This window comes from Amblyomma mixtum, chromosome 2 (genome assembly GCF_055824585.1).
Source record: "Amblyomma mixtum isolate Tamu chromosome 2, ASM5582458v1, whole genome shotgun sequence".
Classification (NCBI taxonomy): Eukaryota; Metazoa; Arthropoda; class Arachnida; order Ixodida; family Ixodidae; genus Amblyomma; species Amblyomma mixtum.
This window is the reverse complement of record NC_143013.1, coordinates 3,844,512-3,870,967: the sequence shown is the minus strand read 5'-3', so window position 1 is coordinate 3,870,967 and position 26,456 is coordinate 3,844,512. Positions and strand designations below refer to the sequence as shown.

General features: G+C 47.2%; 1 protein-coding gene across 1 annotated transcript; it reads left to right on the top strand.

Annotated features, from left to right (window-relative positions):
- Positions 1-767: 767 nt before the first annotated feature.
- Positions 768-12,555, top strand: LOC149358261 (uncharacterized). Its single transcript, XM_089568805.1, has 4 exons — positions 768-930; positions 1,400-1,794; positions 4,243-4,566; positions 12,460-12,555. The coding sequence occupies exons 1-4, from the start codon at positions 768-770 to the stop codon at positions 12,553-12,555; spliced, it is 978 nt and encodes a 325-aa protein (XP_089424931.1).
- Positions 12,556-26,456: the final 13,901 nt, after the last annotated feature.

Below are 26,456 nucleotides of genomic sequence, written 5' to 3'. Positions count from 1 at the left end.
AGACAGAACAGTGTCAACAGGAGTCAACCCTCTGCTTCGAATGGAGTGCAGTGATGCATATTAATGACTAATAATAACAGCTCCAACTATGACTACACAGTTACTATAGGAATTACGACTCTTTATTTCCTTTAGGAAACAATAAATGGATCATGTCGGAATAATGATGCGGACGACACTACTATGCATCAATCACCATGTGGTACTCGCCTACCACTGCGAAATAATATATAATCAAATTTTTCTGTCATGCTGTTTCGGTTTCAATTGCCCAACTATGGCTGTGATGTAAAAGACAGGCTATAGGTCACGTGAGGCATGGAAAAACTGCGATATAATCGCTGCTTCATCGTTCTAAATCACTACGGAGCTGAAACCAGCCTTCCTCAAGAGCCTGAATGACAACTTACGTAGAAGCACCGATTATCTCGAAGTTTTTCATTCCTCACGTGACCTATAACCTCTATTTGACGTCACAGCCATCGTTCAGTTGTTGAAACCGAAACCGAAACAGCCCACGAAAGAACTTCGATTATAAATTAATTGGCAGTCGTAGGAGGATACCACGTGATAATCGGTGTATAGTAATGCCTTATGCCTTATTACAAAGAAGAAAACACGCACCAAAAGGATAGGTGTCTACACTCCTCTAGCCAGTGCTTGGCGGTCGTCGCGTGCAGGGCGACAGAGAAGATGAAGAGCCTTGGCCTGCGGCCTTCGCCACGAGAGCATTATCTTTCAGCGGGTCTCAGCGGGCGCACACTACGATGGCTCGACCACCGCAGATGCCTTTCTTCCCGCCGTCGCCGCACGCGGGTCTCTACAGGGGAGGCCCCCAGTTTCCGACCCCGGGACGACGGCACTCACCCCTGGCGACGGCCCCTTTCGCTCTGGCCGGTCCCAGCAGAAATGAGTTCCCCGGCGGAGGTGGTTAGTTTAGTTCCATTTATCCTGAGGAACGTCTCTTTACATGTGGTAGTGTGAACAGCTGGAAAGAAACCGGGGAAGAGAAGAGACAGGAGACAGGTTTTAGTATGTACAAGCTCTTCGCCCATTCGATTCAATTCACGTCTAGAATAATCTATTCCTTGATAGTTCTTGTTTTTAGCTCTTCTAACGCCACTTCCAATTCGACGTCGTGAAAAGTGATGACAAGCACGGTTTTCTCCAGTAGATATCCCTAGGCTCATAGAAAACTTACTGGAGCCAATCTCAAAGCTGTTTGATTTATTTTAAACGCGAATGCATATTTTCAATACTGGCGGAAGACTTCCATGCATCTATCAAAAGACCCAGGTCCGAGCAAGTCCCGACAGTCCAATTAGCGAGCATCTATGTCCCAGCGCTGTTATTTACAAACATGACGGAAGCGTGACTGGATTTTTGTCGATAAATGCAGGTCCGACCGTCTTCCTGCCCAACCTGCCATCTTTTCTACCGCTCGGCTCACGGCCATTCCCTACGGGCGCCATCATTCGCGTTCCTGGAATGCCGCCAATGGTGGCTGGTGAGCCGATCCCGCTGGCCCCTGGCGAACCCCTGCCTCCTATAGCTCCCCCGACGCTGACTGGGCAGCCGGCGCCTTATCCTGACCAGGAGTCGTACCCTCCAACGTCTTCGCAGCCTCGCTCACCGCCGCGGCAAACAGAGACGCGTTCGCCAGCGCCGCTGATCATCATCCCCACTGCGTCAGGCTCTGGGGGCTCGTCGGCCCCTACCATCTTGCCAATACCCATACCGATGCCCATGCCGATGCCGGTACCGTCTTCAGGGTCTGGTTCAGGCACGTCTCAGGTAAGAAATTGCGGCTGTGTAGTCAATATTCTAGAATGTGGACGCTGGGATACTTGAAACTCGCTTGTCACTCACTGAAAGATGGCTTGTAATAGAGGAAAGTAGGCGGAAATCATCGCAGCCGTCTCTACTTCGCACAAACCCAAAGCTAATCCCTTTGTTCCCGCTTGTACAGCAGGACGTCTGTTGACTGCTTCTTTAATCATCCGTATCTTCCATGTTTTGTTTTCATGAAGATTTCATTATATCATAGTATATGCCTTAGAGGAAATTTATGACATTAGTCCGATTCCTCTCGTTACGCCGATCTTGATTGTTTGCTAAAGCCGGCAAGTAACTTAATGGAACAAATTTCGGCGAATCCTTCCTCTCCCTCTGTCATTTGCGCTGCGTTATCACATGTAAGAGCTTTATAGAGCCTGCTGCAGCCCTCTCCACGAGAAGATTCTTCATGCGAAAAACTGCCATGAATTCAACTTCATTGAGCAGAGCATGTTGGCAACGAAACTTTATTTATTTATTTATTCATTTAAGCATACTGCCACCCCTAGTGGGGCTCTTGTGGAGTTGGGTTTTTAAAAAGCAGCAAACAAACACAACACACATTAATGTGGCAGAGTACAATAAAAGGAAGCGATGAAAGTTTGGGCATTAACACAAATGCAAGGCCTTGTTAAGCTACTCAGCTAACACTGAGATTTGCAAAAGCGTTGTTTTTCCTTCGCGCTCACTTTCATCCCTTCCCTTGCGTTTACTTTGTAGGGCCCACCACAAGAGAGACAGATGCCGCCCCTTCTACTGCGTTAGTTATGTCTATAACTTTTCCCGAATGTCACCCCTTGGATGTCCGCACCACGCACGACCATCCCCTGCACGCAGCCGCGAAAGGAAAATCAGCTGGCCAGAATTCGAAGCTGGAACCTTCTCATCCGTAGTTAGACGCCTATTCGTTGTTCCACTGGCAGAGAGGGTCACCGCTAGGCTGCACCGCCGTGCTACGTAATGCGAACTCTGAGACCTTAGTATCGCTTACGCCCGCTGGTAATCCTTCATTCGTAGCACAGCTCCAGGCATGACCATCCTCGCTCTCACAAAGCCATAGTGTGCGCATCTGCGTAGGTATTATAAGCAGTGATGAGGAAAGGCGTGCTAGCAAGCTTCTAGTGGATGGACACTTAGACCTTACCACAAAGGAATCTATTAAAGCAGAGATTTACAAAAAGAAGTGGAACTTACTCTCGCGCTTGCTGAATTTCGTCATTTGCGCAACAAACGTACACTTAGTAATTTTTTACTCTCCTAACCTTATATTTTATCCTCATATCCTCAATAAACTACCAAAGGGTACAATAGTTTCATCACAATCTAAGATAACTTTTTCTACTTCTTCAATGTAAGCAATATTGCCAATTGCTTGTGCACCAAAATTACCTGTTCAGTCTAAGCATTACCAAAGAATAGATTTAGTATTTCAATCGAACTGTAATGCTAGCTTTTGATAATTTTGTATGCGTGCCAGACTTTAATTAGAGCCGCCAAGAACAAAAACGCTTGGTGTGGAGCAGTTTCCGACACGCAGCCATCAGTATGATTTTTACACGTTCTACACACAGTGCACTCACAAGCATTTTTACACGCTACTCTGCGGGCGAAGATGCTTCTTTCAACAGCATAAAGCGTGAACATTACATGTTACCAGATAAGGTCCGCATTTCTGCGTTCAAATTCAGCGAGAAAGAACTGCGACTGGTATTTGCACGTAAACACTACTTCGCAGTTAGTTTTCGTGAGTTGTTTACGAACTGACATAGGGATGTATACTCGAGGTCAAATGCTTATCAGTGTTCATGTACCGTCTTTGCCAAAAGCAAACAAGCATCCGCGCCGGTGGCCGGAGCAGGCTTGTGGACGATCGACGGCGCTGCTGTCTTCAGCGCTGGCCGCTGCTCCCCGGCTGCGAGTGTAAGCTGGCGGACCTCAGCCTGCGCACTGGCTCAGTATGAAAGCACTGAAAGGGCGCGAAATAGCTCGCCGCACATTCTACCTCCTTATGATCCAATGGAGGAGGGCGACAGCGCGCGCTTACGTCACCCAGTTCACTCGGGAATCGTAGCGATGCCACTAGGCTGAGAGCCCGTTGCCGTCGTGGCCCCTCGGTTACTTTTGGCAAAGTATCTGGCAAAGTTACTTTTGTCCCCTCGGTTACTTTTGACTACTGCGGTGCCGCAGTACATAACCTACACTGGTTTCTCAAGTGTAACTTCTCTCCTCTGTCCCAGACGTTAACGAGAATAGCGAAGTTCTGGAGTCGACATGATGGCGGGGGCTTCTTTAGACTTTAGTCTCCGGCAGCTCCTGCTTCATTGCGTGATCCCGGTCGCCAGTAATTAAAACACCGTGCTCATAAGCCAAGAACGGTTAATAGCGCCGCACTTTTCTGTTACTCAGGGCCCCATCGTCATCGCACCGCAACCACCTTATTACCCTCCTCCACCCCCTCCACCTCCTCCACCACCTCCGCCGCCATCGCAGCCGTCATCAAGCATCCAGGAAGTGATGGCCATGATGGCGATGATGCAGCAATTCAGCGCAATGAACGACGTGTACGATGATGAGGACAGCGAGGAAGACTCGAAGGCTGTGGCCAAAGAAAAGAAAAAGAAGAAAAAAGAGAAGAAGAAGAGAAAGAAGGAGCGCGAGAAGGAGCGGGCTAGGAGGCAAAGAGCCCGTCAGGAGGCCGAGCAGCAACGCCTGCAACTGCAAGGACAACAGGTAAGACCTCACCGTAGTCTGGTTGAATGAATCAATTGTTTGCTTAATGTTTACTTGCTGACACGCATCGTTCCCACTCAGGACTAAAGGCGCTTTCATACCTGCGACTCGCAGACGACATTGGACTGGTTTTGATCGATTTTTTTACGCTCCCTTTTCTCTTTCCTAGTGCTCCGAAACCGCAAAGTCTGGGTCACATGCAAGCGACTGAGCGAATTGAGTGGTTTAACAGCGGGTCACGGCGAAATTTTTCGGACTTGTTAATTGGAGCCCCTGTCGTTCTGGTGGCTTGCACCGCCGCGATGGCTCGAAACCGGTTTTTGCTGCGCTGCGGCAGGAGTCGCGCGACACCTGTGACTAGCAAGTACGAATTTCTATGAAAGAACAAGCTAACCTAAATTTGTAGTGGCATCTGCTGCAATTATTTTGTGATTTTGAGGGTCACTTCAGGGACATATTACAAGTGAATGAAGCAGGAAAGAAACAACAGTGAAGACTGATGAACTAAATGGGGCATGCCCTAAAACAAAAAATATTGGTTGCCCAAACAAAGTAGCTCAGAAAAATGAAATGTAAACTGTACTTAGAACCGCGCACTCTATGAAAAAAAACACAAAAAACACCATAGAACTCAGCACGTATGACTAGTCTCTGCTAGCACCAGAGATGACCCAAGGCGGTACCATGTAGCCCCACACAGCCTACAAAAGGCGGCCTTGTCTAAGCAGCTAGTTCGTTTATTAGCACGCTCAGAGCGCAACCACTGACGTATGCTTGTTGCTGCAGATGAGGTAGTTTACAAAAACACTGTTTTTTAGTTGTATGTCTGGCCGCCAACTGCGATTTTAACTTGGAATTTTTCCATGATGACTGGCACTGCCCGATCTATCATGAGAAATTTGTGAAGAATTCCAACTAACTCTTCGCAGTACTTATCTCAGTTCTTATCATAGTTTGTCTGAATGTTGGGGAGACGCTGCGGCAACGTTCAGTTCAATGGGAGCGAGTAAATGGATGAAATGGCAATGCAGATCGTGCCTTGCACCGTCTGATTCCCAGCGAGATACGAGGAATGCTTTTGCACAACCTGCTGCGATCGGTAAAAGGCTTAGAATATTCGACTGTTTCAGTGAAGAGGTCGAGTCGAATTACAAAGTTCATGCCAAGCTGGACGAGTTGCTGGCCATCAAACCACAGTGGAAAGTTTTAAAAATACGACTCCATATGATTAATCTCCAGTGAACTTCTCGGTCCAGAAATATGGCTCCCTATGGGTAGAGGAAAGTACTCGGGCTGCAGCAGTCTCAGCAATGTTTTCCCAGAACCCTTGAAGCTCAGGCGTCCGCGCAGGCGTCGGTAATCCAGAAGGCGAATCTGGAAATAAACACTGCAGAGCATTGCAGCCAATCTTCCCACTTAGAAGTAGATGGCCGCGCCCTGACTTCGATCGAGGGCCTGGCGAGAAAATAAATATAGCTCCATATTAGCCCGCTCAGCTCACTGCACTGCACGGAATACTGGTCAGTAGGAAGAAGCCAGCAACTGTCTTGATCAGATTTTTCTCCTTCTGTACTTACGTGACGCACGGCTGGCTTCTCGTGGGAGATTAGGTTAAAACAGTGCGCGTATAAAGGAAGTACTTGCCTTTTGGGGAAATATCACGCAACAGAAGAGAAAACTGCACTGGATGCGGCGTTCGAATGCCAAGGGAAACGATTTCAAACGTGGGGGACGAAAAGGCAATAATTCTTGCATGCAAGAAAGAGGGCCATGGACTCTTCCATATAATACAACTCTCTGATTTGACCAGAGGAGTGGCTTGCCCTCCCACGTTTAACTCCCTTTCCTTTATAGCCATTGGTTCGCACCGGTTCAAGTATTTTAATTCTTTCTGTAATCAAGTAACCACTCCTAACACACCCTGTTTTTCTACACTACACCTTATAACCAAAGCATCAGAAAACACTTTGACGAATTTCGGTCCCTTGTGACACTGGTGGCTTATTTTGCTGATATATTCATGATAACCGCTATTAACGCACTATAATACCTAACATCTCATTTTCATTCAATGGTTACAAAGAAAGCTTTTATACTTGTCAAAATGGCAAATGTGGTGGTTAAAAATTGCTGGAACGTTTCTTTTCTTGCGCAGAGTCACTGTCCACAAGCGTTTACGGCTCACCGTTTGCCACTGCCTAATAATTTATTGGCCTCTGAGTCGAAGCACAAAGTTCTTTTTAGATGCGTAACGACAGTTTCTGTTATCTCCTGGCCCTCACTCTTTTAACGGCGACAGGGACATCGATTTATTAATGGACTAGAAACAGAACCTTCACAACTACTTAGGGCATGCTTGTTTATTCCAGTTTGTTGGTGTCGAAGTGTCCCACCCTCGTAGAATATTTTGGTTACCTCCTAGCATCAACTTGCCTCGATCATGTTGTTAAGCGTCCCGAACACAATGACATTGTTTCGTTTCTTATCGAACAAAAGGCACGAAAAACTGTTTGCACGTAACCGATTTGTTTCGAATGTGCCACACATCACAATTAATGGCAGATTACGTGCCGCTGTCGAACACCTAGAGGCATAGGTTGGATTCATTGGTGAGTGACTTCAGCTGGAAGGATTTTCTGAGCAGTATTATTGCAAACGAGGCTTATGATGCCTTTGTTAGGACTTTTGCTGAAATTTCAGAATCTTCAAAGGAAACATTAGTAGTACAGCAGCGGATGCCGGAATGTGCTTGGATTAACAGCAACATTCTTGCTGCAATAGCAGAAAGGGAATGGGCTTGGACTCGGTATCGTCGGTCACGTTTGAGCGACTTTTTGCACCTAGACTTTAGGGATCTACAGGTGCCCTAAAAGTAAAACCGACCAGGCGAACGATGAACAAATTGCTTCCCAGTGCACTCTAGCAGCAGCAAAAGTGCACGAAGACTGCGAGGGGCCGCCATACTCAACCAGCAGTTTTGATGATGCCCTTATCGCCAGCACGGGTCAGCCTAAGCCACGCTGCTTCCATCAGAGTTGGTCGGGAGCGCTTTTGGTTCTCAATGCCGGGATTTATCGCAGGCAGGCCGTGATTCGGTGGTTGAACAATTACCGCCCAGTGAAGCGCGAACCGCGGCTTGCACGCAAGCACGCACTCTGAAAATGGTCGTAATCTTGACTAAGCAGAAAGCGCGGACCGCCAGAAACCTAACTCTTTCGGCACGCTGCGTGCCAGCGATAAATCCTTGCGAGAGGCATGAAAAGCGCTCGTAACCAACACTGATGGAACCAACAAGGCTTCGCCCGCGCCTGCGATAAGGCGAGCATCGAAACTGCGTAATGCGTCCACCGGACCCTCGCTATCTGCTGCTAGAGCACGCTGGGAAGCAATTTGTCCACCGCTCGGTTGCTCCGTTTTACTTTTGGGGCACCTGTAGGTAATAAAGCTCTTGGTATGATTCTGTCTGCCAGGCTGAAAAGAATAAACACACCAGATTTTTGGATGCATATTCTTTGGAGTGTTGCGCTGGACAGTTGTATACACGACTCAATTCACATGTGGCGCTGAATAATATATAATTGAATTTCTTTTGCTCACGTCGTTTCTGTTTTGGTTTCAAAAGCTGGGCGGCTGGTGTCACGTATGACACAAGTTCAGGTTACTTGATGGATTCAAAAACTGCGATATAATCGCTCCTTGTTGAATTCTGTCTTCCGACTCTTGAGCAGGCATGCCTAAGAGTTGGTGTAAGTTAACACGAAGAAAGCAGTGACCGTACTCCCCTTTTTGTATTCCTCACGTGACCTGAACGCGTCTTATGCATCAAAGCCAACATTTGCGTGATGGAACCGAAATTAAAACAGCATGCGAGAAGCGAAAATTATTTTAAATTCTTTACCTCTTGTTGGCGCAATCCACTTGGCTGTCTGTTTTATAAGATACTGCGCATTACACTAAAGAAAGTAAACACGACAAAAAGTTTGTCAACACACCTTTAAGCATTTTGAGCACAAATTAAAATTATCTCATTCGTCCCTTGCTTAACCTGCTCGTTATAAGATAAGTTGAGGCTGTATACCAAATATATTTTTTCTAATTAATAACAACATTTCCGCTCCGTCTGTGACCCTAGCTAACGAATTCATTGCACCTTTCTCGTGTGCTCTCCATACCACTGTTGCTGAGCAGATGCCTGTCAATGCGCATGCAATACACGATTCAGTGTTTTTTACCCCAATGCGCTGAAGACGACACGACACGAAAAAAATACATAAACTGCTTCGTCAAAAATCACCAACAATATCATATTGATACAGCTTAGAAGTGGACGAAGAAGAAGTGCTCCGCCATCTCGCTGGTGACGAGGAAGAAGTGCTTCGCCTGCTTGCTGGTGGCCGCTCGGCAGACTGGAACAGTTCTTGTGTATCTAACGGTGTGCCGTGTAATATTCGTGACAATATTAGCAGGGAGTCCGTGAAGAATTGGAAGCAGCGCTTGTGGTCCCATTGTTTAAAGTGAGACACAGAACAAATACAAGTTCGCCTGTATTCATGAGGTACCGTGTTCGAATCGCAAAGACGCCCCCCTCACCACCTAAAACGCAGCGGAATCCAAAGGCTACGCTACACAGCTATTCACTTCAAAATGATGGAAAACCGCCCTTTACGATAAAGACGTTAGGAGTTTTCTTCGACTGGTGGGAGGATTTTAGAATCTAATTTTCCGGCCGATAACTGCGTCTTTTGCAGCCAAAAGTCAGCGCAGCTAGAGAGACCCAGAGTTTTTACTGAGAACCGTTATAGTTTTAAACTGTGGTTAACGTTCGTTTATAACCGCTGTGACGCCAACTATCGTGGATAACCTTCCAAATCACACTCACCTTTGGAAAATATTCATTCAGTCATGCCCAGTTTTTTTTTTTTTTTTAACGCACAATACCTTGTCTCGCAGTCAGTTCGGCTTTATCCTCGTCCGCGCCGCACTGCTAGCGCTTGATGGAGTAGGAGATTATGCAGGTTGTGTCAGCTAAGACTGCATAATTTTTAAAAATAGGTTTTTTTCAGCTAGAAGGGCGCCTTTTTGGGCATAGCATTGTGAGTGGCGTAGTACATAAGAATACAGCTAAGACGGGATAACTAGCAAGCTGGTTAACTAATATTGAACAGTTAACTTTTTAGCTATTACTGTTAGGCTCCCTAATTATTCTGAGGAATGTAGGCAGCAGAAGTTATTATTCATATCAGTTTTTAGAATTTCGAAAACGCGGTTACCCTTGGCGCGGTGGCCGAACAAATTTTGGCTATTTCAACAAGTTACGTGCACTGGAGAGGTTGCTTTGCCTGCAAGCGTCTGGAAAGAACATGTATTTTGGCGCGATGTAGCCAAAATTTATTGGGCCACAGCGCCGAGGGTAGCCGCGGTTTCGAAATTCCAAGAACTGATATGGATATATTACTCACGCAGGGCTACACGCCTTTCATAATTAAAGAGCCTAACTTTAATCGTTAAAAGTTAACTATCCAATTTTCGTTAACCAGGCTGTTAGCACGCATAGCTAAATTCTGATCTACTGCACCAGTGACGATTCTATGTTCAAAAAAGTGATCTTTAAACTCAAAAAGCCTGTCTTAAAAATTGTCTGAAGCCATAGGTGAAACAGCCTGTATAAATATTGCGTTTGGATTCAACGAATAAGCACATGCATTGTTCGTAGACGTCCGTAAGGCACTAGACACTTCTAATCACGTTGTATTGCTTGAAAACCTTTGTCACTATGGATTCCGTGGACTGTTCCTGCCGTTGTTGGAAAACTCTATTTGCGACTGCACACAAATGCTGACACTCTGCGAAATTCAGAGTGATGTGAATTTTTTTTAAACGTGTAGTGCCTCAGGGTTCAAGTTTGGAGCCACTTTTGGTAAATTTGTATGTCAATCATCTCTAACAACCAGCCATTTCTATAGCAGAATGTTTCTTTACGCTAACGATACGCTTTATATTTCTCGACACTTCAACTACGACAAGGCTGTTACTAAACTTCAAAGTGACTCCCAGCAAATAATGGATTGGTACCGCCACAAATTAGAAACTAGGCTGGTTCATTTCTGCAACCCGCATTAGTTATTAACGGCTTATAGGCTGTTTTTCTTTCCCATTAATTTGCATTATATCATGTTGTTCTTCTATTGAGAATTTATCTCTTCATTAAAACATTCAGGAGTTTTTGCTCGATAACGTTATGTCCTGGAACATTCACTTCACTTATCTTTCAGCAAATCTTAGGAAAATGTTTTGTGTATTGCACTCTATAAATCATTATGTCGTTTCCGATTTCGCAAAGCAGATTATTTTCACACTAGCTCCCGCTAGGCTGTCGTGATGTTATATATTGCTTTTATGTTTATTCCTCAGTATGACGCGGTCAATTTTATCGTATACTTATGGTTTGCTAAAACCTGAAATCTGTGGTATGCCTACTGATTGGGGTACAAACCTTGTCTGCTTCCTCGAAAATGCCCCATTGTGGTTAATTGTTCACGTCCTCCAATCTATTCGGCGAAAATTTCTAATAAAAACTTGTCTGCTTCCATAGTCAACTTCGTTTTGCATTTTATGGAAAATTATTGCAAACTAAAGCAGATGGAGTTAAAATATTAATTAACTCTTGGAGCAAAACAACTTGGATCCTTACATTTTAATTCAGATTATGTTATCGTTGTGTTGATATCTAAATTAGTAAGTCAAATATCTGTTATCTGGATTTAAAACCTCTGCACTCTGGACGAACTTAACAGCGGCTTTTGTCCACGTTACCGTTTTGTTTTGTCTCGTGCCTGCTCCTGCTACAGAGAACATGCGCGTTTTTTTTATGTTGCACTTAACGAAGCAAGAAAATGACTCAATTATTTTTTATTTCATATAACTTTTTCTTTTCGTTTTGTTTATCCGATGTCTTACGATAATGCTTTGGGGCACCCGACTACCAGGCGGCGTATTCGCCAACTGCAGCCTGTACAGCCACAAGGCTTGAAACCACGGTGAATTGATCACGGTGACTGAAGATTGTCACAACGGCTTACCTAAAAGGGATAATTATTCCCTAAATAATGCTTAAAAGTCTATACCAACCTATTGTTACTAACCATGTAATATTTAGTTTAATATCAAAAGTGATATTCCAGCGCTGTGAATAATGTGTGTAAAAGTATGCTGAAAATGTTTTGAAAATTTTTTAACGGCGTTATGTGCCACTAAGCATCACGATTTGCGACCTAAAAGGGAAAAAGATTAAGAAATGAAATTAAAAAAGCAATAAAATTGCAGTACAGAGAGCGGAGTCGAACGGCCGACCTTCCATATGCAACACGTGCCTCTAATCCACTGCGCCATAGCGGCGATGTGAAGCCGTCGTTCTGAATGAATATTTATAACCAGCCTTAATGGTGGCTGCTACCTGCCGGTGGGCGGCGCTGTCATCGCTGGCTGTACCGGCTGCATTTGGCGAACACGCTACCAGGCGCAGTCGCTCAAACTTTTGCCTGGCCTTGCCAGGCGTGTTCGTGTATTGTGGTGTAGCTGTTCATGAATTGAAACCAACTTAAGTCGAACGGAGGCCTGGAGCCTGTTTATCTATTTGTTGCATTCAAAACTACAAAAAAGCAAACATGCTGAATCTTGCTCATTGAGTGTCCTGGCCGTGGACACTGGTTCTAGAAGTGAAAACCAAAAAAGTTCGTTGTCAGAAGACTCACATAAACGGACCTTTGATTGCATGCGTTTTTGTTCCTGGATCGAAGAATGAAAAGAACCTGCAGTTTCTCACATTGTTAACTCTAGCATGATGAATATAACGTTCGCTGACTGTAAATAATAGTGAACACTATCTTCACGCAGGCAAAGAAGCAGCAGCAGCCGAAGTCCAAGCGGGACAACCCGGCCAAAACTATCGCCAATGCAGCCTTCGATGACGACTTAGACGATATGCGTTGACGGCGGTTGGCAAAGGCGTTAATAGTTGCTTCGATAGTTGCACGAGTTTCGCTTCATGCCTAGCGTATGTAAATGAACCCTACCGCCGATTTACACAAGACGACGAGGATTTTATGGTTGCTTTCCGCCACAGACAGCGTTCCAGACAGAGTTTTCTCTTTGTATGGAAATAATAAGAATCCAATAATACCTTACCGCTACAGAGGATCACTAAGACAGCGGTTAAAATGAGGATCGCCGTAGTGGGGCGAGGAAGCCGTCCACTGCGGAATTTCTCATCTTTACCGCTCGCTCTGTGTTCCATTGTGTAAATGCTTCCGGGAGAGCCGTGCTTCAGGCCGTACAGCCACGCAAAGGATAAGGGCGGCCGTAAGATAGTAGAATATCAACAACGAAATTTCTTAAGTTTAGTTTTTTCTTTATGTTGCGATAAGCCTTAAATTAATATTTATGGCATAAACGAAGGCGCAGCGTGGTCAGCCGGCACGATAGGAAGAAAACTAACTTGGCAAACAAGCGACGCATCGCGTTGTGCTGTGCAGCTTTGTGTACACACACCGCGCTTCGTTCTTCTGATGAGCATGAATTAACGAGTTTACCGCCGCAGGGGGCACGTGGGGCGGCAGTTTGATAATAAAACAAAAAGGTATAAATAACTCCCAGAGTTCTCACCCCCTCCACGTGGTGTGACAGCGGTAGTTTAACCACAGCCAGTGCCATATGCATGACCTTATCCGTGACGCTATGTTCGCTTCTCCTTCTCGCTCTCCTTCTTCTCCTTCTCGCTCTTTGTGGAAGTTTAGTACCACAGAACTTATCTGAGCGTGTGCGCAGAACTGCACCACACAATATGGCGTCTTATCAATAATAATTAAACGTATTTTAATAGCACTGGCCTCCTGCTTATTGATGCCTATTTTCGACTTCTTTCCGTCACACCAGGAGGAATAGCCCAACGACATCCACTGTTTTCAACATTCATTGTCATCCTGTGTTATGCTTGACGACCGCGTTGAATGTGATTCTTGTTAAGCGCGATTTAAAATAAGCTTATTTACTAAGCGTGTTGCGTGGGCATGAGTAATATGAGAAGCCCCTTGTTATGTCCCCTTATTGCTTTTGTGTGTGTGCGCCCTCGCATCCTCCTCCTAACGACCACTCGCATCCTCCTCCTAACGACCACTCGCATCCTCCTCCTAACGACCACTTGCCCCTCGTCGCACGCTGTCGCCAGATGCCCCCCCCCCCCCCCCATGGTGCGCCCCCGCATCCTCCTCCTGTTTTGGGAAGCCACTCCCTCCCGTGGACGCTTCTCCGCTCCCTCCTTTCTTCGGGCGGCCAGTTCGGCTCCTGCCTCGGTCGACGCTGGTCGCACCCTCATCGGCTTTAAATAAACGAAGTCTTAAAGTACCGTGTGCGTCTTTCGCTGCATTCAACACAGCGACCGGACACGACAGTGGCGACGAGAAAGTGGATTCGACCCGCGCTACGCAACGCTATTGACAAGCCATGGCTACGCGAGGGTTTCCCAATCAGATACCAGAGTTCAACGGCTCATCGTGGTCATCGTGGGTTGGACGCCTTCAGTTCTACTTTGAAGCTAACAACATCACAGACCCAGCCTTGAAGAGGGCCAACCTGCTGACGCTGTGCGGGGAGCAGACCTACGATACTGTCTGCGCCCTTATTCAGCCAAGCACACCAGCGGCAGTGTCTTACGACGACATCGTAAAAGCGCTGCAAAAGCACTACGACCCAAGGCCATCCGAGGTCTACAGCCGGGCTCGCTTCCAACGCTGGGAGGAGAAACTGTGAGCGCCTACGTAGCCGCGCTCAAGAAGCTCGCTGCCGACTGCAATTTTGGAACGCTGTCGACAACAGCTACCGGGCAGGAGGGAGACGCAGCTTCTTCTGCTAACACCACCATGCTTCCCTTGGACGTGATGTTACGCGACAGATTTGTGTGCGGACTGAGTGACGAGTCACTGCAGCAGCGCCTGTTCGCTGAGAAGGACCTCACATTCAGCAAAGCTTACGACATCGCCGTTCGAGCGGAGAGCGCCGGTCACCAGCAGAGAGGGATTCGCCGGAACACCGAGCCGGTACACCAGACAAGCAACCAGGTGCGCAAGCCTTCTGTTGTTGTAAAATCGGTCAAAAAGGCACAACGCTGCTGGCGGTGTGGCGACCAACACAACCCCCAGGGATGTCGATTCCAGTCAGCCACGTGTAATTTTTGCCACAAGCGAGGGCATATCGAAAGAGCATGCATTACGAAACGGAGACTTGCCAAGATAAAGTCACCTTCCCAGCCTAATCACAGCGTCAACGCCTCAGAGAATACGCCGCTATCTGATCTCCATGGAACAACATCAGCAACACCATCTGTGTTGTACGACCTGAACACCATGAATCTCGGCACGCGACCGAAGATTTTTACAGAAGTAAGCGTACATCACCAGCTGATTAAGTTCGAGGTGGACTCCGGCGCAGCCTGTACTCTGATCAGTGAGGACACGTTCCGAACTTCATGGCCATCTGACGCACCCGCCCTGCAACAAGACGACACGCACCTGCGAACGTGGTCAGGACAGAATCTGCCACTATTGGGCTCTGCCAACGTGCAGGTTAACTACAACGGCCAGACCCATACGCTACCTCTGCTTGTTGTGAAGGGCACAGGATCAAGCCTTCTAGGGAGAAACTGGTTTTCTCCACTAGGCGTGATGATATGCGGCATACACCAGACGCCGAGCCAGAACATGGTTGAGCAACTGCAAGAGAAATACGAAAGAGTATTCTCGGAAGAGATTCCAGGAAACGAAGGGCCCCCGGTCACACTGGAGTTGTTGGACAACGCGCAACCCAAATTTCTGAAGGCCAGGCCGGTGCCGTTTGCTCTCCGAGATTCAGTTGAAAAAGAGTTGGACAAACTGGAGCAGCAAGGTGTCATCGAGCCGACGCAGCATTCAGAATGGGCCACACCACTTGTCGTAGTTCGCAAGAAGAACGGAACCATACGCCTCTGCGGAGACTACCGGAGCACCGTCAATCTTGCGACTAAAGCGTCCTCTTACCCGCTACCGACACCTGAAGAAGTATTCAGTGTACTACGTGGCGCAAGAGTCTTCAGCACATTGGATCTCACCCAGGCGTATCAGCAGCTGAAGGTGAGCGAGTCAACTGCTGAATTATTGGCAATTAACACACTGAAAGGCTTGTACAAAGTCAAGCGACTGCCTTTTGGCGTAGCTGCAGCCCCGGCCATATTTCAAAAATTCATGGAGACAGTGCTTCAGGGCATCCCAGGAGTTTGTGTCTACCTTGACGATGTCATCATCAGTGGCACTTCCACTGAAGAGCATGCAGTGCGCCTAGAGCTCGTTCTCGAAAGGCTAGCAAACGCTAATTTGTGCATAAGCAAATCGAAGTGCTGTTTTGCGGTGCCAGAGGTGCAATTTCTGGGACACCGAATTGATGCGGAAGGCATTCACCCTACCGAGGACAAAGTGCGAGCGATCACAGAAGCACGAGCTCCAACAAACAAGCAGGAGCTACAGGCTTTTCTCGGACTCTTGACGTTCTACGACCGGTTCTTGGAACAAAGAGCTACCGTGGCCAACGACTTATACCAACTCCTTCGGAAAGATGTGACATGGACATGGTCGCCACGCCATCAGCAGTCATTCGATGCCCTGAAAGACCTGATTCGAAGATGTACAGTCCTCCGCCACTACGACGAAAGGAAGCCTCTGCTTTTGGCTTGCGACGCATCACCGTACGGAGTCGGCGCGGTTCTATCGCAAACTGACGAGCAAGGAAGGGAAGCTCCCATCGCCTTCGCCTCACGTACGTTGTCGCAAGCAGAACGCAACTACGCGCAACTTGACAAAGAAGGGCTAGCCATCGTCTACGCGGCGACACATCTTCACCAGTACATTGCCGGCCGGAAGGTGACCTTTATAACCGATCACCGACCGCTATTGGGCATTCTGGGACCACAAAGGCCTATGCCACCAACTTTGTCTCCGCGAATGACACGTTGGTGCATCAAACTCTCAGCGTACGACTACGCTCTGGTCTACCGCAATGGGAGTAAACATCAAAACGCCGATGCGCTAAGCCGTCTGCCACTAGACGCAACTGTTGACGAACCATTTCCACCAGGAGACGTTCTGATGTTCGAAGCACTGCCAGAACCTCCGCTTACAGCAGGCACAGTTGCAGCATCTACGCAGAAGTGCGCAGCTCTCCGGCTAGTTTACACAGCTGTTCAACAAGGCAACGTGCATAAACTCAAAGGGGACAACTTCGACGCTTACCGCAGGCGAGCTACAGAGTTGAGCACCCATCGCGGCTGCATCATATTTGGGTCCCGAGTTGTGATGCCGAGAGAACTACGCGCACAAGCTATGTCTCTCATCCACGCCGGACATCGGGGCATCGTTGCAATGAAAAAGTGTGCCAGAAGCTACATGTGGTGGCCTGGCATTGACAACGACATCGAAACAGTGGTGCGAGAATGCAAGCCTTGCCAGAGCAGCCGGAGCGCCCCGCCGAAAGCTCCTGTCCCAGAATGGGAAAAGCCAGACACACCATGGCACACACTGCACATTGATTTTGCAGGACCAATTGAGGGCTGCACTTTCCTTGTGGTCGTAGATGCCTACACAAAGTGGCTTGAGATAAGGCAAATGGGACAGACGACTTCGGCAGCAGTCATTGACAACCTCCGATCACTATTTGCAACGTTCGGCCTGCCGCGCAAGGTAGTGTCGGACAACGGAACACCGTTTGTGTCTGCGGAGATCCTCAAGTTTTATCGCGAAAACGGGATCTCATCAGTTACATCGGCCCCCTACCACCCAGCGACAAACGGACAAGCCGAGCGCTACGTAGCCGAGCTAAAACGCGCCCTTGAAAGAGATCAGACAGGCTCGCTGCAGCGCCGCCTTGCGCGCTTTCTCTTCAAGCAGCACACGACGGTTCAGAGCACAACAGGCGAGACCCCCTCGAAAATGATGTTCGAGCGTGAAATGCGAACCCAGCTCACAGCCATCCTCCCCGAGCCAAAGGCAGAGACGTTCCGGGAAGAAAAAGCAATTCCGCGCTGCGGCACGCTTAATGAGGGGCAGCGCGTCCTCGCCCGACAGTTTCTGAAAAAGCCACGCTGGGAGGAAGCTACAATTGTCAGACGCATAGGCCTGCGCTCTTGGCTCGTCAACATACATGGCACAGTAGCACGCCGACATCTCAACCAGCTGCGTAGATTTACGACGCCGTCTGAGAGCTGTCCGCCAGCGGAGAGAACACGTGCACCATCTTCCCACATAGCCTGGCACCTCTTCCCGGAAGAAGATACTTCGCCCAGGACAGACCTAGGAGACACAGCGAACAACAGCCAGCCTACAAGTGTTTCTCCCCCGAGCGCACAAAGCCAGCGCGCCTCCACGCGTGAGCGCCGACCCCCTGCACGATACCAGGCAACTTTCTAAGGGGGAAGGAAGTGTTGTGTCCCCTTATTGCTTTTGTGTGTGTGCGCCCTCGCATCCTCCTCCTAACGACCACTCGCATCCTCCTCCTAACGACCACTCGCATCCTCCTCCTAACGACCACTTGCCCCTCGTCGCACGCTGTCGCCAGATGCCCCCCCCCCCCCATGGTGCGCCCCCGCATCCTCCTCCTGTTTTGGGAAGCCACTCCCTCCCGTGGACGCTTCTCCGCTCCCTCCTTTCTTCGGGCGGCCAGTTCGGCTCCTGCCTCGGTCGACGCTGGTCGCACCCTCATCGGCTTTAAATAAACGAAGTCTTAAAGTACCGTGTGCGTCTTTCGCTGCATTCAACACAGCGACCGGACACGACACCCCTTTACACAAACATAGGGTCACGTAGGTCGTAAACCTTGTACCGCTTTCGAAAGTGTGCATGATAATTTCAGTTATCCGTCAGGGCTACTGACAAATTAATTTAACAGCAATTGTGTATAGCTCTTTAAGGGCAGGTACAAATAAAGGTTATCTCGTTGGCAAGACTAGATGTAGGTATGAAATGCATCGAGGCGAAGGAGCAGCGCCTTCTGGGACGCCTTATAGACGATGATAGCTGCACTTGGACTCTTCGAGCCTCCGTCAACACCCACTTCGCTTTTCATAGCGATAGACAGCGCATTCGGCTTCCTTCACAGATTTTGGTGCGTGGCCGCGTAACAAGCGCCGGCTTCCAAATAAGAGAGAAGGGGGGGGGGGGGGGGGGTAAGTCATCACGCATTACAGACCTAGATCGCAGTCGACTGCATGGCCGCTGCCACGCACAGAAGCTGCGTCGACGAGGTGGTTGACCAAGCAGCATCGCGCTATGCGACTGAGACGAAGACCACAGCGTTCTGTGGGGCATGTTGATGGCGCCACCCCCTCTTCTTCGCTGGTCACGTGGGTCGCTACAGCTGCTTTGAGCGCCCCTGCGTTCAGCTGCTTCTATTCGTGTTCCGTTCGGTGTTCATCGTTTCCTGCTTCATTCATAAAGTCCCTCTCGCTGTTACAAGCTCCTTAAAGTTCGCTCGCTCTTAACGATTAGGCCGCTCCGCTGCTGAGCTTCAGGATGCGGGATTACTTCTCCGCCGCGGCAGCCATGTTTCTTTCGAGCTTGAATGAGAAGGACACCCTCTTTGTTGTGCAATGACAAAGCACGGTAAAAGTCTTAAGTGGTCGAAATAGCCGGAACTTCGCATTTACCACACTTTTCTCCTCCTCATCCTCCTCCTCCTCTCCCCATCCCTTCCCTAAAGGCGCTTTTCATTTGTGCACTGCGATTTCAGACAGTTAATACGGCTTCCTTTTATTCCAAAACGATTGTTTCTTATCGACCTTCGCAAATATTCATGGCCCGTGCCTCTTCTTCTCCTCTGGCCGCCGCGGTGGCTCAGTGGTTACGGCGCTCGGCTGCTGACCCGAAAGACGTGGGTTCGATCCCGGCCACGGTGGTCTAATCTTGATGGAGGCGAAATTCTAGAGGCCCGTGTACTGTGCGATGTCAGTGTACGTTAAAGAACCCCAGGTGATCTAAATCTCGGAAGCCCTTCACTGCGCCGTCCCTCATAGTCTGAGTCGCTTTGGGACGTTAAACGCCCATAAACCAAACTTTTCACGGTACCGAGAACGCGGATTTCGATGGCCTGGAGGAGTGCCTTTTCTGTTCGGTTCTCAACATACCGCAGGATGCAGCCTTTCTGTTCAAAACACAAATAGCCTTTCCATGCCTTTCCAAGCATGCACTGCGGTCGTAGAAACCCCGTTTTTAGCGCCACAGGCATTGACCAGAAATACGCGTGCCCCACTCGCGATCATAAACGTTGAAAATTACGTTCGTGCGTACTACAAGTTTTAAAAAGCCGCGAGATGTTTGTGCTGTTAGTCATTTGAGAGCTTTTTAACAGCATAACTGCGTATCTGCGTACGGGACGATGGTTGCATTAAGCTTGGGCACGAATGAACAAAACCCGAAGTCATCTGTGCCTTTGGTAATCTAGGAATTTCCCAAAAGTGAACTCTGAAAATTCCCATCGCGTGTGCCCACTTGTGAGCACCAGATACACAAAACCGAAAAGAGCTTTTCTGTGCTTCACACAAAAGCATTTAACAGCGATCATCAAGCACAGGGCGCGTCTCTAAACCTTAAGACAAAAAATCTCATTAGCAGAATGATTGCGCCAGGTGACAAAAATAAGCCATAACACACTGCTCGGTGCTGAGAAAGGATTTAAAAAGCGCTTATGACTTGTAAACATGAGAATTGAACGACTTGGGGTACAAATTCGAATGGCTTATTTATGTGAAAACAACAAAGCGGTAAACAGGAGGCAGCATTTACCCGAAATCCTCAGCCTTTTTATGTGGATGTCGGGGTGACGCACTTTATTACATAATATTTGACTTTGTCAGGAGCAAGCGAAAAGAAGTGTAAATATATTATTTAACTGGGATTCTGCCGACACCCCGAACAACAGCGGTACCTCAGGCAGGCAGTTAATGCTCGCTTCGGCACAATGTGTGAAAACAAGTAAAAGCGCTTGGCTTTCTTTCAGACACCTTGGGGGTCTGCTTGCTAAGCTCTTACAATGCGCTGTACACTCTTCCTGTAACAAAGAATGCTTCGTTAAATTTTTATCCGACACAAAACTCACGCTTTCCCTCTGAGGATAATGCTGTTTGTCGGGCCACCGGCTACGGCAAATTTTATTTTTCTGACAATTTTCTCGAGTTTCATTGCAGTGTAAATACGAGAAGCCAAAGCGCATATCAATTTTTATAAGGGCGTCTGGTCCCGAAGTGTTTGGAATCCAAACTTACTTTCCATTTTTTTTTAATTACTCGTGGGGCCAGAGGTAACACAGAAATGAGTGGTTACAAAGTGAAACAAAGTTAATAAAAATTCAGTAAAACATCACACAAACGAGTTTCTTCTAATCATACAATGTTAGCTGCAGAATTGCGAAAAAAAACTGGTCATTATCGATTAACACAATTTCAGCCGGATGGTCGTTCCGTTCCCGACACGTAAGAGGATTAAGGTACTGAAAAAAAATAATTTTTTTGATACAAAGATCAATACCGACATCGCGAATGCAATCAGCGCGATGAGAACGATATAACAACTCAATAATTTGTTCCCCGTTGAGTACGGTATGGTGGGAAAGTTAATGAAATAATATTACTAATGTTAAGAGTGGAATTTTTCCGCGAGGCAATAAAAACGAAACCATTAAGCTACTTTAATCGCTCATATACTGATGGTTTAGTTGTAATTAGAAATAATGAAGGTAATGGAATTATCTACAAGTATTCATAGAAAGTTTGTCCTAAACACGACGCGTAGTCGAGTTTAGAACGTGTTAGCATCTTAGAGAGCAGATTTTTAAGGGATGATTGAGCGCTGGAAAAATTACCGCCGATATAACCTAGCATGCGATCAGCATACTGATAATGTAATCATTATGTCTCAGTCAGGTTCAGTTAGTAAGTATATGAACATTGAGATATCTTTAGGAGTTAACGGGCACTGAAGCAATGTTATTAAATAGTCAGACCGAAATCTCTACGGGACACCCCTATGACTTTTCATTTATTAGTACTGAGATGCATTTGTAATGTATTACATCAGTTCCTTAAAGGAGTTAGGTCTTTCAGCAGATTAGTAGAATCGTTACAGTTTTTTCATGAAATATGACGCAGTCATCGGCGCGACAATAAATACTACAATTTACTTTATAAATAAGGTCACCGCTGTAGATAAGGAATAAGAGTGGCCCAATAACAAGACTTTGAGGCACACGAGAGTACATATGCGTAATGTAACGAACTGTGAGGAGTTGGTTGGCAAACATTCAATCTATTTCATCATACTTTAGTCATTACTTAACTGTTTTAGGTTGTGAAGTAGGAACTTATGGGAGACCTCTCATAACGCTTTAGAGTAGTCTGAAAGAATACATTCCGCACATGACGAACAGTCTAAAAATGCGGTGTAGAGTTTATGCATGAGGGATACAACCTGCGTCTCACACGAGTAAGATTTCTGGAAAGCCTCGCTGGGCCAAAGTGAAAAATGTATTGCATTCTAGGCAGTTAACTTACTTCAAAAGAACGACATGTTCTGATACGTCACCTGAGTGAAAATTGCCTGAGTGGAGGTCAAGGAAACGGGAAATTTTAAACCCTATTTGGACAGAAATGATATGCCACATGGCTGATAAATTTAGCAGAAATTGTCGAAACAGGGAGGAGAGTACTGAATAAAATGTTGCATTAAATTGCGGGAACCTCGAAGAATGCCCCACAAAAAGAAGACGAAGGCAAGTATACGCCCAAACAAGCAAAGCGAGAGATACAGGAAGATGGCTGTCATAAAAAAAAAGACTGCAATAACGCAGTCAGTGCCAGGCATCCCGACAGGAAGCACGGTGTCAACAGTCAAGTGTTGCGGCCGGCTCTTAGCTTGAGATTACCCCCCAAAAATATTTCAAAAGATCCTGAAGCACTCGGTCTCATGAGAACGCGTAGGTGCCGGGAATGACAACGGGATTCCGGTTTTAGCGCAGAGAAAGCGGAGGAGGAAGTAATCTCGCCAGAGCACGACACCTTTTACGCGCCAGCTTTGTGGGGCAATATGCGTAGGGTTCTATTTCAGAAGATTGGAATGGCAGCAGCCGGCGCTAGCCTGACTGTCTAACTCGCTTTCTTTCTGCATGGAGCGTTCGCCGAAGCAGTTCCTTCGAATACGAAAGCTAAAATTAGTTGAGTTAAAGGAATCGAGTGAAGTATTACTGCAGCAGCTTCCATGATGACATGCAAAGCGCGCTTGAACTATGCAGGAAAGTGTTCGCCCACGTGCTGGCGGCTACCCAAAAATATTTCCCGCGAATCTGATTCTAGCAGTGCTCATATGGCTGCCATTTCAGGAAAACGAGAAGTTCTTTCATGTGGTAATATTTTGCAACCTGTATTTCGGAGGCCAGTGTAAACATTGGATCACGATTTCCGAAATGGCGCGCGTTTCTTCCGTGTCTTTCGAGCGCGTAGTGAGATGGTGCGAACAGCGGCGGCCTACCGTTGTGTGGCGCCGAGCCCAATGTTCGCATTGTGGCCAAACTCTGCGGACTTTTCTACCAAGCTCGCTGATCGGAAAGTTTGCTCCGACAATGCCCGGAATGCTTCTTCACGTGAGGTGTAATGCGGAGAAGAACCGACAGCTACTGCTTCGTTGGGCCTTTGGCAGCGTGAAGGGTTCTGTGGGAAGAGCAGAAAAAAAAATTGGAAAGTGCGATGAGGCAGTGCGATGTAGATTGCCGCCATACACGTTGCCACTCTGCTGCCTTGTCTATTTGACCGTGCCTGCCTTTCTTTCGTGCTCCATCGTCTAAGACTCTATTTTCTTCTGACAGCGAGTTGGTGCTATAATGCTGCAAACTTGGTTGGCGGGCGCGCTACTGTTTTCTAAATTAGTGTTACGTGAGTATGCGGGCATGGATGTGTGCAGTCTCACAAATATAGATTCACGACGGAGCTTTCTTTTTTATATCAACAATGCTTCATTCGTCAGTATTTTACAGACTCATATGCTAAACAATGGCTTCCGAGAAAACAAGCGTTTATGGGGAGAATGGGGCTGCAAATGCGTGATTCGTGAAGTGCGACCAGCGAACTGACCTAGTGGTGACAAGGCCATTTCATATGTACGGCTGTGCGATTGTGCTTGACAGTATGTGTGGAGATCATGTGAACTCTCGAGAAACAGCCCAAATTTGTTCTGTTCTGCTAATCTGAAGGAGGATCGAGTTATGGTTAACATTAAAGACTTTTCTTTCCATTCATGAATTCGGTGGGAGGAAGCTTGCCGGTAGTGGTGGAGAATTCAGCTAGTGGTAGTTTTGTTATAACAGGATTCCACTGCTATTTGTTAACTGTAGTACACAAATGCGCTGAGTATTACAGTCACAACACGAGACACAACGAGACGAAGCGCAGTTGTGTCTCGTTTTGTGACTAATACTCAGAGAATTGGTGTACTACAGCTATAGAATACCTACTAGCCCCAGTTGCCGCTTTGTTTGCTATTTGTTGATACTACAGTTGATCGATGTGCGCCAAACATTATACAATCCACGTCTGCGAGAGAAACACAAGGACAGGCGCGACACTTACTGCTTTTTTTTTCTTAAACCAGCGCATATACCTTTTGCGACACCTGCGCAAGCCAACAAAAAAACTCACGTCATATGAGATTACTGGCAACGATGCGAGCACAAAAACCTAAACATGGCTGAGTAGAGAGATTTGTAAGTATCGCTGACGCATCCTTCAGCATATTTCTTAATATGAAATGCTTCGAGAGCGCACATCGATCATCGTAGTATTATCATGCACCACCTAGGCCCAACAGAAGTGTAATTTCTATTTATTCTTTGCAAATCTAATGTGCGAATAATCAGGCCCTTCCCAGTAACCATTAAAAAAACTCTGCAGTCATCGGCGAAAGAAACACGCATTATTTTCAGGTTTCCCTCAAGGCAACAAAACAAGATTACATGGTTGCCTAGCTGCTTTCTTTCCCACTTTTCAAGCGCCCTTGAGCATCTTTAGTAGGTCAGTTGAATAAATGCTGCAGTTTCAAATCTCATTGTAAGCTGGCTGCTCCTCCGCCTTGGTGAAATTGAATGTATTTGTGTGTATTTTCTCTCCCAGTTTAATGTCAGCGCAACAATTTACCTTCACAAGTATCTCGTCTTGAAATGGGTTTTGACAGATGCGCTCTCAAGCAGTGTTTCAATGCCTATTCCGTAAAGTGATGTCTCCACCTCCGCAGATTTTTCGCCTCAAACATACCGCGGGCACTCGCGATGGTCGTTGCTTTGTAAATCTGCCATAGGTTTCCGTTCTGGTATAAACGCAATGGGTGTTCTATGGCGCATTTCGCGTCCCTGTCACTGAGGGCGCCACTTATTGGAAATTCACAGCAAAGAACTACCTTCGTCGTCTTTGTGAGGCAGCGCCAGCATCTCTGCCGCTCCACGAAATAGTATGTGAACGATGCGCACACGTCCATGGGGCCAATTTCTTCCCCCATAAACCGTATTTGCCAAAGGTAACCCAGCAATGGGGTTTGTTTCTGAGCAGTGTAACGCAGAACTTATGACACCCCGTAAGCTCTAAATTCTGTTAATTGGAGGGACATAAGAGAGGCCTTTGCCCTGAAGTGGGTGTAGTCATGATCCTTGTCCTCAACATTTGAGGCTCTTTGGTCCTTAGAGGTAATATAAGGGCTCCACTCTAAGACTCAGAATCAAACATCGGTTCCTAGTTACTTTTGGCAAATGCGGTGCGTATACCGCTTCCTGCAAACAGCTAGGACAGCGCTAGCGTGTGGCTTGGACTGTAATTAGCATACCACGGTATCTTTGCCGCTGGGACAGTAACCATGCTGCAAGGTGTTTGCGAGGGCAGGTAATAGGGAGTGATCTGCAGCTGCTCTAGCTCGTATCGGACTCAGCTGCCGCATTCTGGGACACTAATGTAAGTCTAATTCTCCTCTTACGGGGGCAGTTTCAACTTCCGTTCAGTTGAATGGTAGTTCTGCTTTCCAACTGGCGTTGAACTGAATGGCAGTAGGCGGCAGTTACTTGCATCATTCGTGAAACTCGGTTTAACTTCAAGATCACGTGATCCCACCACGCGCGGACAATTAAATGTGCTTACATTTATGTATTTCCAGTTCAAAACTCTAATTCCACCCATTACATGCTTAAATGAAATTTCTACGCAAGTTCAGTGCTTTGCGCATGCCGCAGCATAACATCGCACAAAGCCAGGACAATCCAGTTGAGCCTTGTTTGGCTACTTCCCTGGCAGCAGTTTTTCTGATGCCGCTTCAGGTGTCGGTGTGTTTACGCTGATGCTATTAATGAAAGCTGTAGGTTGGGACTTTAAACTTTCGAGCGACTTGGAAGAATCAGACTGCGGGAAGTTCAACGAAACCGGTCAATGCTCTACCGATGCGGCGAGTCCGTCTACCGCCATCTCGTCAGTTGACCCGATCAACTGTGACCGCCGAGCTCAGTTGAACTTTGAAGTGCTTTTCAGATCTGAACGGTAGCTGGCGCTGCTGACTAACACTGGTAACTGCCGTTCAGAGGAACTCACAGGCAACTGAACTGCCGCACAAAATTTCTATGCAACAGAGGTCTAAGCCACGCGCTCGACCATTCGTGTTACGTTTGGTGGTGGTGGTGCTGTGCGGCAGGGGAACATATCCGGCAATGTGCAAAGGGCAGTTTCGACGTCGCAGTGCGAGATCTCGGCATCATTCTAAGTATTAGATGAACCTTCCTTTTCACGGCCTTGCTTTCTAAAC